The sequence below is a fragment of the Aquarana catesbeiana genome, linkage group LG03, assembly GCF_042186555.1.
Source record: "Aquarana catesbeiana isolate 2022-GZ linkage group LG03, ASM4218655v1, whole genome shotgun sequence".
Taxonomy (NCBI): Eukaryota; Metazoa; Chordata; class Amphibia; order Anura; family Ranidae; genus Aquarana; species Aquarana catesbeiana.
This window is the reverse complement of record NC_133326.1, coordinates 715,144,727-715,158,302: the sequence shown is the minus strand read 5'-3', so window position 1 is coordinate 715,158,302 and position 13,576 is coordinate 715,144,727. Positions and strand designations below refer to the sequence as shown.

The window sequence follows — 13,576 nt, the reverse complement described above, 5'->3', positions numbered from 1 at the left end:
GGGCACTAACCGACGCACCGAAATCCCTCTGTACAGGGGGCACTAACTGACACACCGAAATCCCTCTGTACAAGGGACACTAACCAACACACCGAAATCCCTCTGTATAGGGGGCAGTAACCGACACACCGAAATCCCTCTGTACAAGAGACACTAATCAACACACCGAAATCCCTCTGTACAGGGGGCACTAACCGACACACCGAAATCCCTCTGTACAGGGGGCACTAACCGACGCACCGAAATCCCTCTGTACAGGGGCACTAACTGACACACCGAAATCCCTCTGTATAGGGGGCACTAACCGACACACTGAAATCCCTCTGTACAGGGGGCACTTACCGACGCACCGAAATCCCTCTGTACAGGAGGCACTGACCGACACACTGAAATCCCTCTGTATAGGGGGCAGTAACCGACACACCGAAATCCCTCTGTACAGGGGGCAGTAACCGACACACCAAAATCCCTCTGTACAGGGGGCACTAACCAACACACCGAAATCCCTCTGTACAGGGGGCACTAACCGACACACCGAAATCCCTCTGTACAGGGGGCACTAACCGACACACCAAAATCCCTCTGTACAGGGGGCACTAACCAACACACCGAAATCCCTCTGTACAGGGGGCACTAACCAACACACCGAAATCCCTCTGTACAGGGGGCACTAACCAACACACCGAAATCCCTCTGTACAGAGGACACTAACCGACACACCGAAATCCCTCTGTATAGGGGGCACTAACCGACACACCGAAATCCCTCTGTACAGGGGGCACTGACCGACACACCGAAATCCCTCTGTACAGGGGGCACTAACCGACACACCGAAATCCCTCTGTACAGGGGGCACTAACCAACACACTGAAATCCCTCTGTACAAGGGACACTAACAGACACACCGAAATCCCTCTGTACAGGGGGTACTAACTGAGACACACCGAAATCCCTCTGTACAGAGGGCACTAACCGACACACCGAAATGCCTCTGTACAGGGGGCACTAACCGACACACTAAAATCCCTCTGTACAGGGGGTACTAACTGAGACACACCGAAATCCCTCTGTACAGGTGGTACTAACCAACACACCAAAATCCCTCTGTACAGGGGGTACTAACCGACACACCAAAATCCCTCTGTACAGGAGGTACTAACCAACACACCAAAATCCCTCTGTACAGGAGGTACTAACCAACACACCAAAATCCCTCTGTACAGGAGGTACTAACCGACACACCAAAATCCCTCTGTACAGGGGGCATTAACCGACACACCGAAATCCCTCTGTACAGGGGGTACTAACCGACACACAAAAATCCCTCTGTACAGGGGGCACTACCCGACACACCGCTTTGATCTAAACCATTCCATTGTAGCTCTGGCTGTATGTTTCGGGTCGTTGTCCTGCTGGAAATTGAACCTCCGCCCCAGTCTCAAGTCTTTTGCAGACTCTAACAGGTTATCTTCTAAGATTGTCCTGTATTTGGCTCCATCCATCTTCACATCAATTCTGACCAGCTTCCCTGTCCCTGCTGAAGAAAAGCATTCCCACAATATGATGCTGCCACCACCATGTTTCACAGTGGGGATGGTGTGTTCAGGGTGATGTGCAGTGTTAGTTTTCTACCACACATAACGTTTCGCTTTTAAGCCAAAAAGTTAAATTGTGGTCTAATATGACCAAAGAACCTTCTTCCATGTGTTTGCTGTGTCCCCCACATGGCTTCTCGCAAACTGCAAACGGGACTTCTTGTGGCTTTCTTTCACCAATGGCTTTCTTCTTGTCACTCTTCCATAAAGACCAGATTTGTGGAGAGCACCACTAATAGTTGTCCTGTGGACAGATTCTCCCACCTGAGCTGTGGATCTCTGCAGCTCCTCCAGAGTTACCATGGACCTCTTGGCTGCATCTCTGATGAATGTTCTCCTTGCCCGGCCGGTCAGTTTAGGTGGACGGCCATGTCTTGGTAGGTTTGCAGTTGTCCCATACTCTTTCCATTTTCAGATGATGGATTGAACAGAGCTCCGTGAGATGTTCAAAGCTTGGGATATTTTTTTATAACCTAACCCTGCTTTAAACTTCTCCACAACTTTATCCCTGACCTGTCAGGTGTGTTCCTTGGCTTTCATGATGCTGTTTGTTCATGAAGGTTTTCTAACAGACCTCTGAGGGCTCCACAGAACAGCGGTATTTATGCTGAGTTAAAATACACACAAGTGAACTCTATTTACTAATTAGGTGACTTCTGAAGGCAATTGGTTCCACTAGATTTTAGTTAGAGGTATCAGAGTAAGGCTATGTTTCCACTACTGCGTCCCCAAAGTCGTGCGATTTACACTGCGACTTTGCTATGCGATTTGTGATGCGATGTCATGCGACCTGTGAAAACCATGTGAGAACAAGTCGCACAGATGTCGGAACAAAGTATTGCAAAAACCTTTTTTGGAGTCGCTGCGACTTGAGTCGCACCAATTAGAACGGGGGGCCATTGAAATACATGGGTTTTGACTTGTCATGCGACTTCACAAGTGTCAAGTCGCACAACAACTCGCAGTAGTGGAAACAGAGCCTTAAGGGGGCTGAATACAAATGCACGCCACATTTTTGTCAGATATTTATTTGTAAAAAATATTTGAAAAACATTTATCATTTTCCTTCCACTTCACAATTATGTGCCACTTTGTGTTGGTCTATCACATAAAATCCCAATAAAATACATTTACGTTTTTGGTTGTAACATGACAAAATGTGGAAAGGGGTGTGAATACTTTTTCAAGGCATTGTATATAGAGATGTCTATGTACTGACACGCTGTCGCTGTATACTGTGCCCTGTAGATGGATGTATATCTCCTCCTATACAGATGCTGGTACATTACATCCCCTCCTGTACCATTATACTGCCCTCCGGTGTCAGTGATGTCTGTTGGGGAGGGGTGACATTCCTGTAATAAGAAGAGGGGGTCTCCCGGGGTAACCCTCCCTCCTCCATCTATAATAAAACAGCCCCCCTCTCCCCATCCTCCTTTATATATACCCGCGCTACCAGCACCACTCAGAACTGACCAGTCCTGAAATCAGGACAGACATACTGAAACCGAGCAAATCCTGAAACTGAACGCAACTTCCTAATCTCGACTGACCCTGCTGAGACCAGAGGGCCACTGAAAACCCCCAAACCTACCGAAAACCCCCCAAATCTGAACCTTACCTTCCCGACTGACCCCGCTGAGACTAGAGGGCCACTGAAAACCCCCAAACCTACCGAAAACCCCCCAAATCTGAACCTTACCTTCCCGACTGACCCCGCTGAGACCAGAGGGCCACTGAAAACCCCCAAACCTACCGAAAACCCTCAAATCTGAACCTTACCTTCCCGACTGACCCCGCTGAGACCAGAGGGCCACTGAAAACCCCCAAACCTACCAAAAACCCCCAAATCTGAACCTTACCTTCCCGACTGACCCTGCTGAGACCAGAGGGCCACTGAAAACCCCCAAATCTCATATATCACCCCAAAAATGATGGGAGGAGTGTCAGCGCTGACCCTGGTGACCCTACTGATCGTCGGGGTATCTGGACGGCCGTCCCCGCAGCTCAAACACCTGAAGGTAAAGGCAGACATTTTATTATTTTATTATATATTGTAACATATGGGGACAGCTAGGAGTGCTGAGATAAAATCATATACAGGTGGGGCAGAAATCATGTTCTTTTATTATACATTGTAACATATGGGGACAGCTAGGAGCGCTGAGATAAAATCATATACAGGTGGGGCAGACGTCATATTATATTTAATAGGCATTGTATTTCTCCTGAGTTATACTCTTCTTGTCATGAGTCTGAAGAATGGATCCAGTTATTAATGCTGAGATAAAACCATATAAAGGTAAAGCAGACGTCATATTCTATGTATTATACATTGTATCTTGAGATAAAATGTTATGAAGGTGAGGCAGACGTATTCTATCGCCGAGATAAAATAACAGAAAGGTGAGGCAGACGTATTCTATCGCTGAGATAAAATAATATGAGGGTGAGGCAGACGTATTCTATCGCTGAGATAAAATAATAAATAATATGAAGGTGAGGCAGACGTATTCTATCGCTGAGATAAAATAATATGAAGGGCAGGCAGACCTCTTTGAATTATTATACATTGTATCCTTTCTGGGTTTACACTTCTTGTATGATGAGTCTGAAAAATGGATCCAGTTAAAAACTGCTGAGATAAAATAATATACAGGTGGGACAGATGTCATATTCTATGTATTATACATTGTATTTTTTCAGGGGGTTATATCATGAGTCCTAATTATGGGGTACAGCTAGGAGTGCTGAGATGAAATAATCAAAAGAATAATAATAGGATGATAGAAATAATAATAAATAATAGAAATAAATAATGAATATTATTATAAAGAGAAATTATAAATTGTATAATAGTTTTTTTAATAATATAATAAAAATGTTATAATATTTTGTACATTTTTATAAATAATACAAATAATACATATTATTATAAATAAAAATTATTATAAATATCAACTAGGAGTGCTGATTTAAAATAATATAAAGGTGAGGCAGATATATTCTATCGCTGAGATAAAATAATAGAAAGGTGAGGAAGACGTATTCTATTGCTGAGATAAAATAACAGAAGGGTGAAGCAGATATATTCTATCGCTGAGATAGAAAGGTGAGACAGATATATTCTATTATTTTATCTCAGCGATAGAATATATCTGCCTCATCTTCATATTGTTTTATCTCAGCGATAGAATATATCTGCCTCACCCCTCTATTATTTTATCTCAGCGATAGAATATATTTGCCTCACCTTTCTATTATTTTATCTCAGCGATAGAATATATTTGCCTCACCTCTCTATTATTTTATCTCAGCGATAGAATATATCTGCCTCACCTTCATATTATTTTATCTCAGCGAAAGAATATATCTGCCTCACCTTCATATTATTTTATCTCAGCGAAAGAATATATCTGCCTCACCGTTCTATTATTTTATCGCTGAGATAAAATAATAGAAAGGTGAGGTTGACGTATTTGATACATTGTATCTTTTCGGGGTTGCATGAGTGAGATTGTATGATGTATAAGTGAGGCAGTCGTTGTGTTCTATGAATTATGCATTGTATCATATAGTTGGAGATATGGATCCAGTTATTATTGGTGAGTTTGTATGATGTATAGATGATGCAGACATAATATTGTGATACATTGGGGTTTATTTACTAAAGGCAAATCCACTTTGCACTACAAGTGCACTTGGAAGTGCAGCCGCTGTAGATCTGAGGGGGACATGCAAGGAAAATAAAAAACAGCGTTTTTGCTTGTACATGATTGGATGATAAAATCAGCAGAGCTTCCCCTCATTTCAGGATCTTCCCCTCAGATCTACAGCGGCTGCACTTCCAAGTGCACTTGTAGTGCAAAGTGGATTTGCCTTTAGTAAATGTACCCCATTGCATTATACAGTCAGAGATTTGGATCCAGTTATTAATGGTGAGACTGTACACTGTGAAGGTGAGATATCGGTGATCTGTAGATCGTATTCCTGGAATGATCCCGGCACCAGATCTTGTATGAATATGGGATCACCATTACAACAGATTCCAGGACTTTCCTGCTGATACATTTTATAGTAAAAAACGGCCAATGCACCGGAAGATCGCGTCCTCCGGACTTTACTGAGATCTGATTTGTAATAACAATGTGAGCAAACAAGTATATAAACCCTCCGACAATTCACAGACATGATCCCAGCAGAGGAGACAGCATTGTCTCTGAATTGTCGGCTTTTATATTTTTATTTGCACAAGGACACTGGAGATCTCGGTGAAGACTGGAGACCGCTATCTTTTTTGGCGTTTTTTTTTTTTTTTTCTTTTAGATTTTAATGCTATCTCCACTGGCCGTGCTCCCTTTTCAAGGCAGTAAAAAGGTGCAGAATGAATTTTTATTAATAATATACTTTCTATACATCATACAGCAACTAAAAATATAAAATATTTTATGTTTTCAAAAATATATAGGACAAAAAGGCTTGATTGGGGTCTACAGACAGTATGAAGAGCAACAATTACTACAGAAAGTTTCCATCTCTGCATTCTGGCACACAAAGGGTCTTTCCATGCAGTGGGGTGGGGGTAATATTCAACACCTTTCCTAGATCAGAAGATCTGCTTGATTAGGAAATGTGGAGAGGATATAGATATACTGTATATATGTATACAGAAGAACGAAAAGATAATGAACCCAAGTCCTATTCCCATTCATAAGTAGATATTAGGAGACACAAGGAGAGGACCTGGACCACTGGAGCTAACAAAGAACCCAAAGGAGTCTGTCAATAGTCTCATTGGGACCCCATTCACACCAGAGCGATTTGACATGCGTTTCCCGAAGCGCATCAATGCTCAACATTGCAATTCCCATTATACCTAATGGTGCCCATTAACTGCCATCACTTGAAGCTTGTCACTCAAAGGTAAAAAAAAGTAGATGAGCTTTTCATGTTTTGGCCCCTATAGACTTCAATTGGAGCTCCTGGAAAAAAAAGACAGAATATGGGTCATAATGCTTGTTTTTTTTACACAGTTTTTGTCCCTCCTAGTAGCTTTCCATTGGCTAAAAGGAGAATGCTCAAAAGTTGCCTGAAAAGCTCACGCTTGATAATATTTTTTACAAAAAGATGGGCATAGAAATGCTCATTTGGCTTTATTTGGCGTGGATCAGGAGGAGGAGAAAGATGGACACTACTAATACAAGCAGGCCCGACCAATACCTCACCAGCAAGGATGGGTGAATTACTTGCTGTCCAGCTGATCCAACTGATCTCCCACCAGCATGGATGTGTCAACTCCTGCTGTCCAGGGGACCCAACCGATCCCCCACCAGCAAGGATGAGTGAATTCCTTGCTGTCCAGCAGACCCAACCAATCCTCTCACCAGCAAGGAGGAGTCAACTCCCCTTTGCTGTTCTGTGGACCCAACCAGTCCTCCTACCAGCAAGGAGTCAACTCCTCTTTGCTGTCCTGTGGACCCAACTGATGCCCCCTACCAACAAGGAGGAGTCAACTCCTTGCTGTCCAGCAGACCCAACCTATCCTTCCACCAACAAGGAGGAGTCAACTCCTTGCTGTCTAGCAGACCCAACCTATCCTTCCACCAACAAGGAGGAGTCAACTCCTTGCTGTCCTGCAGATCCAACCATCCCTCCACCAGCAAGGAGCAGTCAACTCTTTGCTGACCAGCAGACCCAACCGATCCTCCTACCAGCAAAGAGGAGTCAACTCCTTGCTGTCCAGCAGATCCAACCAGCAAAAGTCCACAAGTATTTAAGGAGCAGTCAACTCCTTGCTGTCCAGCAGACCCAACAGATCCTCCTACCAGCAAAGAGGAGTCAACTCCTTGCTGTCCTGTGGACCCAACTGATGTCCCCACCAGCAAGGAGGAGTTGCTTCCCAGCTGACCCAACCAATCATCCCACCATCAAGGAGGAGTCAACTCCTTGCTTCCCAGCTGACCCAACCAATCATCCCACCAGCAAGGAGGAGTCAACTCCTTGCTTCCCAGCTGACCCAACCAATCATCCCACCAGCAAGGAGGAGTCAACTCCTTGTTGTCCAGCAGACCCAACTGTTCCCAACACTGGCAAGTATTAACACCGGCAAGAGTCTACCAGTATTTAACTCCCATCCATCTGTAAGGAAGGTCTGGAAGAAACCGGTGAGAAGATGTCAGTGCCAAAGAGGGAGCTCAAGCAGAGGTGATTATAGTTCCCCTTTAAGAACAGAACATACAAAGCCACACGTTGCCATGTCAAGGCTTCCATCCATAAAAAAACGCACATTGCCCCAGTCTTATTGTTGATCTATAGACTTCAGTAAGAAGTAGTCAGGAGATACGACTGACCTTGGCACTCCAGATAGATGGAAATACAAGGGTAAGAAGGGGTTAAATAAATACAGAAATCTATGAAAAAGGGAGAGGGAAAAAAAAGGAAAGACAGAATTTGAGTTGAATTGTTACTAATATTCTATGTATCTAACATTCTCTCTCTATCTCTTTTTCCAACTCTCTCTCTCCTACCCCACCAACAACTTTCTCCCCTCCTTTCATTCTCTGCTGCCCCTCCACAGTCTTTAGCTGATCTTTTATCCCAGGACCTGAGTTCCTCAGAGGAGGTCCTACTCATGGAGAGTCTGGAAGATTTGGGGGCGTCCATCTCCGGGCCCCGCCCCCGGGATACAGCCGTGCCTCAAGACTCCTCCCAGCTCCAGCCTAACCGCGCCTGGCTCCGCCTCTTCAGTGATTTCATGAACAACCAGAAGAAGTTTCGGGGGCGCACAAAGAAATCGGGAAACTCTCGTGGATGTTTTGGGATGAAACTGGAACGGATCGGAACTTCCAGTGGGCTGGGCTGTTAGCATCAGGTATGGAGAAATCCCAGATCCTAGCGCCATCTATCTACCACATTGTACATAGCAACCGCCATTTGTTTATAGTATTTAGCTACTAGTTTATTGTTCTGTGGTTGTGCATGCTCAGGAAGTATCCTTCAACATGCAGAAAGTTTTTTTAATTTTGTGTTAATGAAATGTTATTTAAGTCGAAGAGCCTGTAGAACAGAGGTAGTCTGCCTGACTGCGACCAAGGGGTTGTACAGAATAATCAGTATATGTAACACTATAGTCAACTGTCAGAAATTGCCTACAGATCACAGGAGATTCTCAGAGACTGCAGAGCTATTACAGGGGATGGTCAGAGACTGAAGACATAATTCAGGAGATGGTCAGATACTGCAGACCTATTACAGGAGATGGTCAGAGACTGCAGACATTGTATAGGAGATGGTCAGAGACTGCAGACATTGTACAGGAGATGGTCAGAGACTGCAGATATACTACAGGAGATAGTTAGAGACTGCAGAGAATTGGTACAGGAGATGGTCAGAGACTGCAGACATAATTCAGGAGATAGTCAGAGACTGCAGACATTGTACAGGAGATGGTCAGAGACTGCAGATCTATTTCAGGAGATGATCAGAAACTGCAGACATACTACAGTAGATGGTCAGAGATTGCTGATATACTACAGGAGATAATCAGAGACTGCAGATATACTACAGGAGATGGTTAGAGACTGCAGATATACAACAGGAGATGGTTAGAGACTGCAGATATACCACAGGAGATGGTCAGAGACTGCAGACATAATTCAGGAGATGGTCAGAGGCTGCAGACATGGTACAGGAGATAATCAGAGACTGCAGACATACTACAGGAGATGGTCAGAGACTGTAGACATATTACAGGAGATGGTCAGAGACTGCAGATATACTATCAAAGATGGTTAGAGACTGCAGAGAGTTGGTACAGGAGATGGTCAGAGACTGCAGGTCGTTTGCAGGAGATGGTCACAGACTGCAGACATACTACAGGAGATGGTCACAGACTGCATAGTTGGTACAGGAGATGGTCACAGACTGCAGACCTATTCTAGGAGATGGTCAGAGACTGCAGACATACTACAGGAGATGGTCAGAGACTGCAGACATACTAGAAGAGATGGTCAGAGACTGCAGACATACTAGAGGAGATGGTCAGAGACTGCAGACCTATTTTAGGAGATGGTCAGAGACTGCAGACATGCTACAGGAGATGGTCAGAGACTGTAGAATCGGTACAGGAGATGGTCACAGGTACCAGGGCAACTCTCTCCAATGACACTGCATCTGTCTTCCTATAGGTCGACCTTCCCTCTGACGACTCCCCGGGTGGGATGATTTTTCCAGAAATAAATGAAACAAACAATGAACTGTGACCTACCGATACGAGCCGTGGTGCCGCGCCCCCCGGACTGACGCGTTCTGCATACGGCAGAGACAAAGCTTTGTGTGTTGATGAATTCGCACTGTGTGTGTGAAGGATTTCTTGTTCCTTATTGGACGGTGAATCGTTCAGAAGTCATGACTTGTCTGCCATGTTTTTATAAGCAATGTGACGCGGGATTTTATCCTGAGATTCCCCCATCCCCATCTTCTAACGACTTGCACCCCAACAGAAACCGGGTGTGGGAAATAAAGTGCAACTCCACCTATAATGTCTGTGTCTTAATAAAAGTCTGATCCCAAATCCTACCTATCTATGTACACCAACTCCACCAAGAACTGAACCCCTACAGTGCTGGGTGTGTGAGGGTGTCAGGCGCTGGGTGTATGGTATGAGAGTGTGGGGTGCTGGGTGTACGGTATGAGGGTGTGGGGCACTAGGTGTATGATAGTATGAGGGTGTGGGGCGCTGGGTGTACGGTATGAGGGTGTGGGGCACTGGGTGTACGGTATGAGGGTGTGGGGCACTGGGTGTACGGTATGAGGGTGTGAGGCACTGGGTGTACAGTATGAGGGTGTGGGGCACTGAGTGTAGGGTATGAGGGTGTGGGGCACTGGGTGTACAGTATGAGGGTGTGGGGCACTGAGTGTATAGTATGAGGGTGTGGGGCACTGAGTGTATAGTATGAGGGTGTGGGGCACTGGGTGTACAGTATGAGGGTGTGGGGCACTGAGTGTATAGTATGAGGGTGTGGGGCACTGAGTGTATAGTATGAGGGTGTGGGGCACTGGGTGTACAGTATGAGGGTGTGGGGCACTGGGTGTACAGTATGAGGGTGTGGGGCACTGGGTGTACAGTATGAGGTTGTGGGGCGCTGGGTGTACAGTATGAGGGTGTGGGGCGCTGGGTGTACGGTATGAGGGTGTGGGGCACTGGGTGTACAGTATGATGGTGTTGGGCACTGAGTGTAGGGTATGAGGGTGTGGGGCACTGGGTATATGGTAGTATGAGGGTGTGGGGCGCTGGGTGTACGGTATGAGGGTGTGGGGCGCTGGGTGTATGGTATGAGGATGTCGGGCACTGGGTGTATGGTATAAGGGTGTGGAGAGCTGGGTGTATGGTATGAGAGTGTGGGGAGCTGGGTGTACGGTATGAGGGTGTGGGACGTTAGGTGTATGGCATGAGGGTGTGGGACACTGGGTGTATGGTTTACGGGTGTTCTGCGCTGTGTGTATGGTGTGAGGATGTCTGGTGCTGGGTGTACGGTAAGAAAAGATAAACCAAGACCAAACCTCATAGTGTAGTGCAATATTTAAAACACTTTATTAAAAGATAATGCGCTCACATAAAAGCATCAGAATACTGGCATATCAGATGTAGCTGCAGCGTACTTACATCACAATCCCAGTCCTCTGTCTGATATGCGCAATGACGTCACGTCTGCTCCACCCCAACTAGTTTTGTCACATGATGATGTCGTGAGGGCAAGGCTCGGATGCGGCCATCACACTAGGAGTATAAATTTACTGTCTAGCGAGGACAGGAAATAACATAGAACAGGTATCTTGGCAAACAGCATAATACCCCACAGCACCATCTTGTAGCCAGGAAATATTACTCACCATATAAAAATATATATCAATGCTGTTCACATTAGTTAAAAAACTTCACATACATTGGAATTTAATAATAAGTGAGTGTATAAAATATATATATATATATATATATATATATATATATATACAGGGCTTTTTTTCTCAAACAATAGGTGCTGGAACTTAACCACGGCCCCACAAAACCCCTCCCCCTACACACACCCTCCAAATCACATCAAATAGTGAGTGTGTTCAGTCAAATTTCACGAAAACAGTAGGAGGGTCTTAAAGGGGCATTAAATACCAGGATTGCATTACATACAGAGTGCAGAGCTGTCACTTGTAAACACAGAAACCAGACTTCTGTGTTTACAAGTGCTTGTGGTGAGCAGGTACCAAAGGGTCTGAGCCAGAGGTGGTGGAACTGAGTTCCACCAAGTTCCCCCTGAAAAAAAGCCCCGTATATATATATATATATATATATAAATAAAATATATCCAAACCCCTAAAGTGGCAGATGTAGAAGGGAGAGTCTCAGTAGGAGCTATAAACGCTTATTACAAATATACACACAATAAATAAAACGAGGATAAAAGCGAAGAACCTCCTATGGTCCCATTAAGTAACACCATCCATTATAATAAACCAGTGCTCTCCAAACTGCGACCCTTTGCTTGCCTTTATCCAGCCCTTTGGGGAAATATTCCCCCCTTTGACATTACCAAAGGGGCATAATTCCTGCCACTGACACCAAAATTGTATCTCTATGAATCAGACCAACCTCCTCAATCGTTTGGTGCAAGATTTTCTCATCATAGCCTCGCTCTAGTCTGTGTTTGCAACAGATAGTCCCTCCGGTAAGTACAATTCTGCCTCAAGCCCAGAAATTGGCTCTTCAGAACCGACCGGAGCCAAGATGAATGATGACTACAATCCACAGAATTAAAAGCATTCCTATCAGTTTCTTTTTAAATAAGTGGTGCTATAGATGGTGCCATATTCCTGCTGACTGGCCTCATACCGACCCATCATTATCATTCAGGTCCTATATAAACAAATACAAAAAGAGTCAAGATCTCTGTCCCATAGGAGGAGAATGTCATCGATGTACCTCTGCCACATCACAAGCTCAAGTCTCTGGTTCTTGACCATTTGACCATGAACAAATTGGTCTTGCTAGAGGCAAATTTAGTCCCCGGCGCAACGCCACAGTTCTGCAAAGTAGTAAGTTCCCCGAACTAAAAATAGTTGTGTTGCATTGTGTGACGGACCCCGGGTACTCAAGAGGAATATGTCCATCCTATAAGCTTCTCTTGCCCAGTAACAGAACGATACAAAATCCCGCAGCCCACCCAGTCACTAGTCGGGACACAGTGTAGGGTGGTGAAAAACATAAAACCTTCTTTAATGAAAACTTACAGAGAATTGACATACCACACAAAATCAGGTAAAAGCTTGATCACATTATTGTGGAAACTGTACACAGGAATATACAGTATTTATCGGCGTAAAACACGCACAGGCATATAACACGCACCTTCACTTTAAAGCGGAGTTCCACCCAATTTTGAGAGGTGGTCTTAAACGAAAGACCACATCTCCACCCCTAGTTTTTCGGATATTTAATTTTTTTTTCTCTCGTACCTTTTTAGAAGTACTAAGAGTACTTCCGATCCAGCCATTGGCCGAGGACGTCACATCCTCTTCTGCGGCGAGCCCCCCCCCCTTGTCTTCTGGGACATGTGTGCGTCCCAGAAGACAAGCTGGCCATTCACAAAGGTCTGCGCGACTTGCGTAAGCGCAGTCGGAAACCGGCAGTGAAGCCGCAAGGCTCCACTGCCGCTCTCCCTTAGTTGGAATGGCGGTGCCTGCACCCAATCCGATGGACGAATCGGCCTCGGGGGGGGGGCAACATCGCGGGCTCCCTGAACAGGTAAGTGTCCTTAATAAAAGTCTGCAGCTAGTGTTTACAGCTGCTGACTTAAAAAAAAAAAAATTTGGGCTGAAACACCGCTTTAATAGGGAAGTTTTAGGGAAAAAAAATATAACTTTAAATAAAGAACTGTGAAGCAAAATAAGGGTCAGTGCCCATCAATGCATCCTCACCATTGCCATGA

At 44.9% G+C, this 13,576-nt stretch overlaps 1 protein-coding gene across 1 annotated transcript; it reads left to right on the top strand.

Moving 5' to 3' along the window:
- The first annotated feature begins 2,701 nt into the window (after positions 1-2,701).
- Positions 2,702-10,135, top strand: LOC141133685 (C-type natriuretic peptide-like). The gene is made up of 3 exons (XM_073623184.1): positions 2,702-3,616; positions 8,173-8,466; positions 9,782-10,135. Exons 1-2 carry the CDS (start codon positions 3,527-3,529, stop codon positions 8,458-8,460), a joined length of 378 nt encoding a protein of 125 aa, XP_073479285.1. The 5' UTR covers positions 2,702-3,526; the 3' UTR covers positions 8,461-8,466; positions 9,782-10,135.
- The last annotated feature ends 3,441 nt before the right edge of the window (positions 10,136-13,576 follow it).

Excerpts from the sequence above, each read along its gene's own strand:
- LOC141133685 (XM_073623184.1), top strand. The coding sequence starts at position 3,527 with ATGATGGGAGGAGTGTCAGCGCTGACCCTGGTGACCCTACTGATCGTC. Across the intron at positions 3,617-8,172 it reads CGCAGCTCAAACACCTGAAG|TCTTTAGCTGATCTTTTATC; the intron begins GTAAAGGCAGAC and ends GCCCCTCCACAG.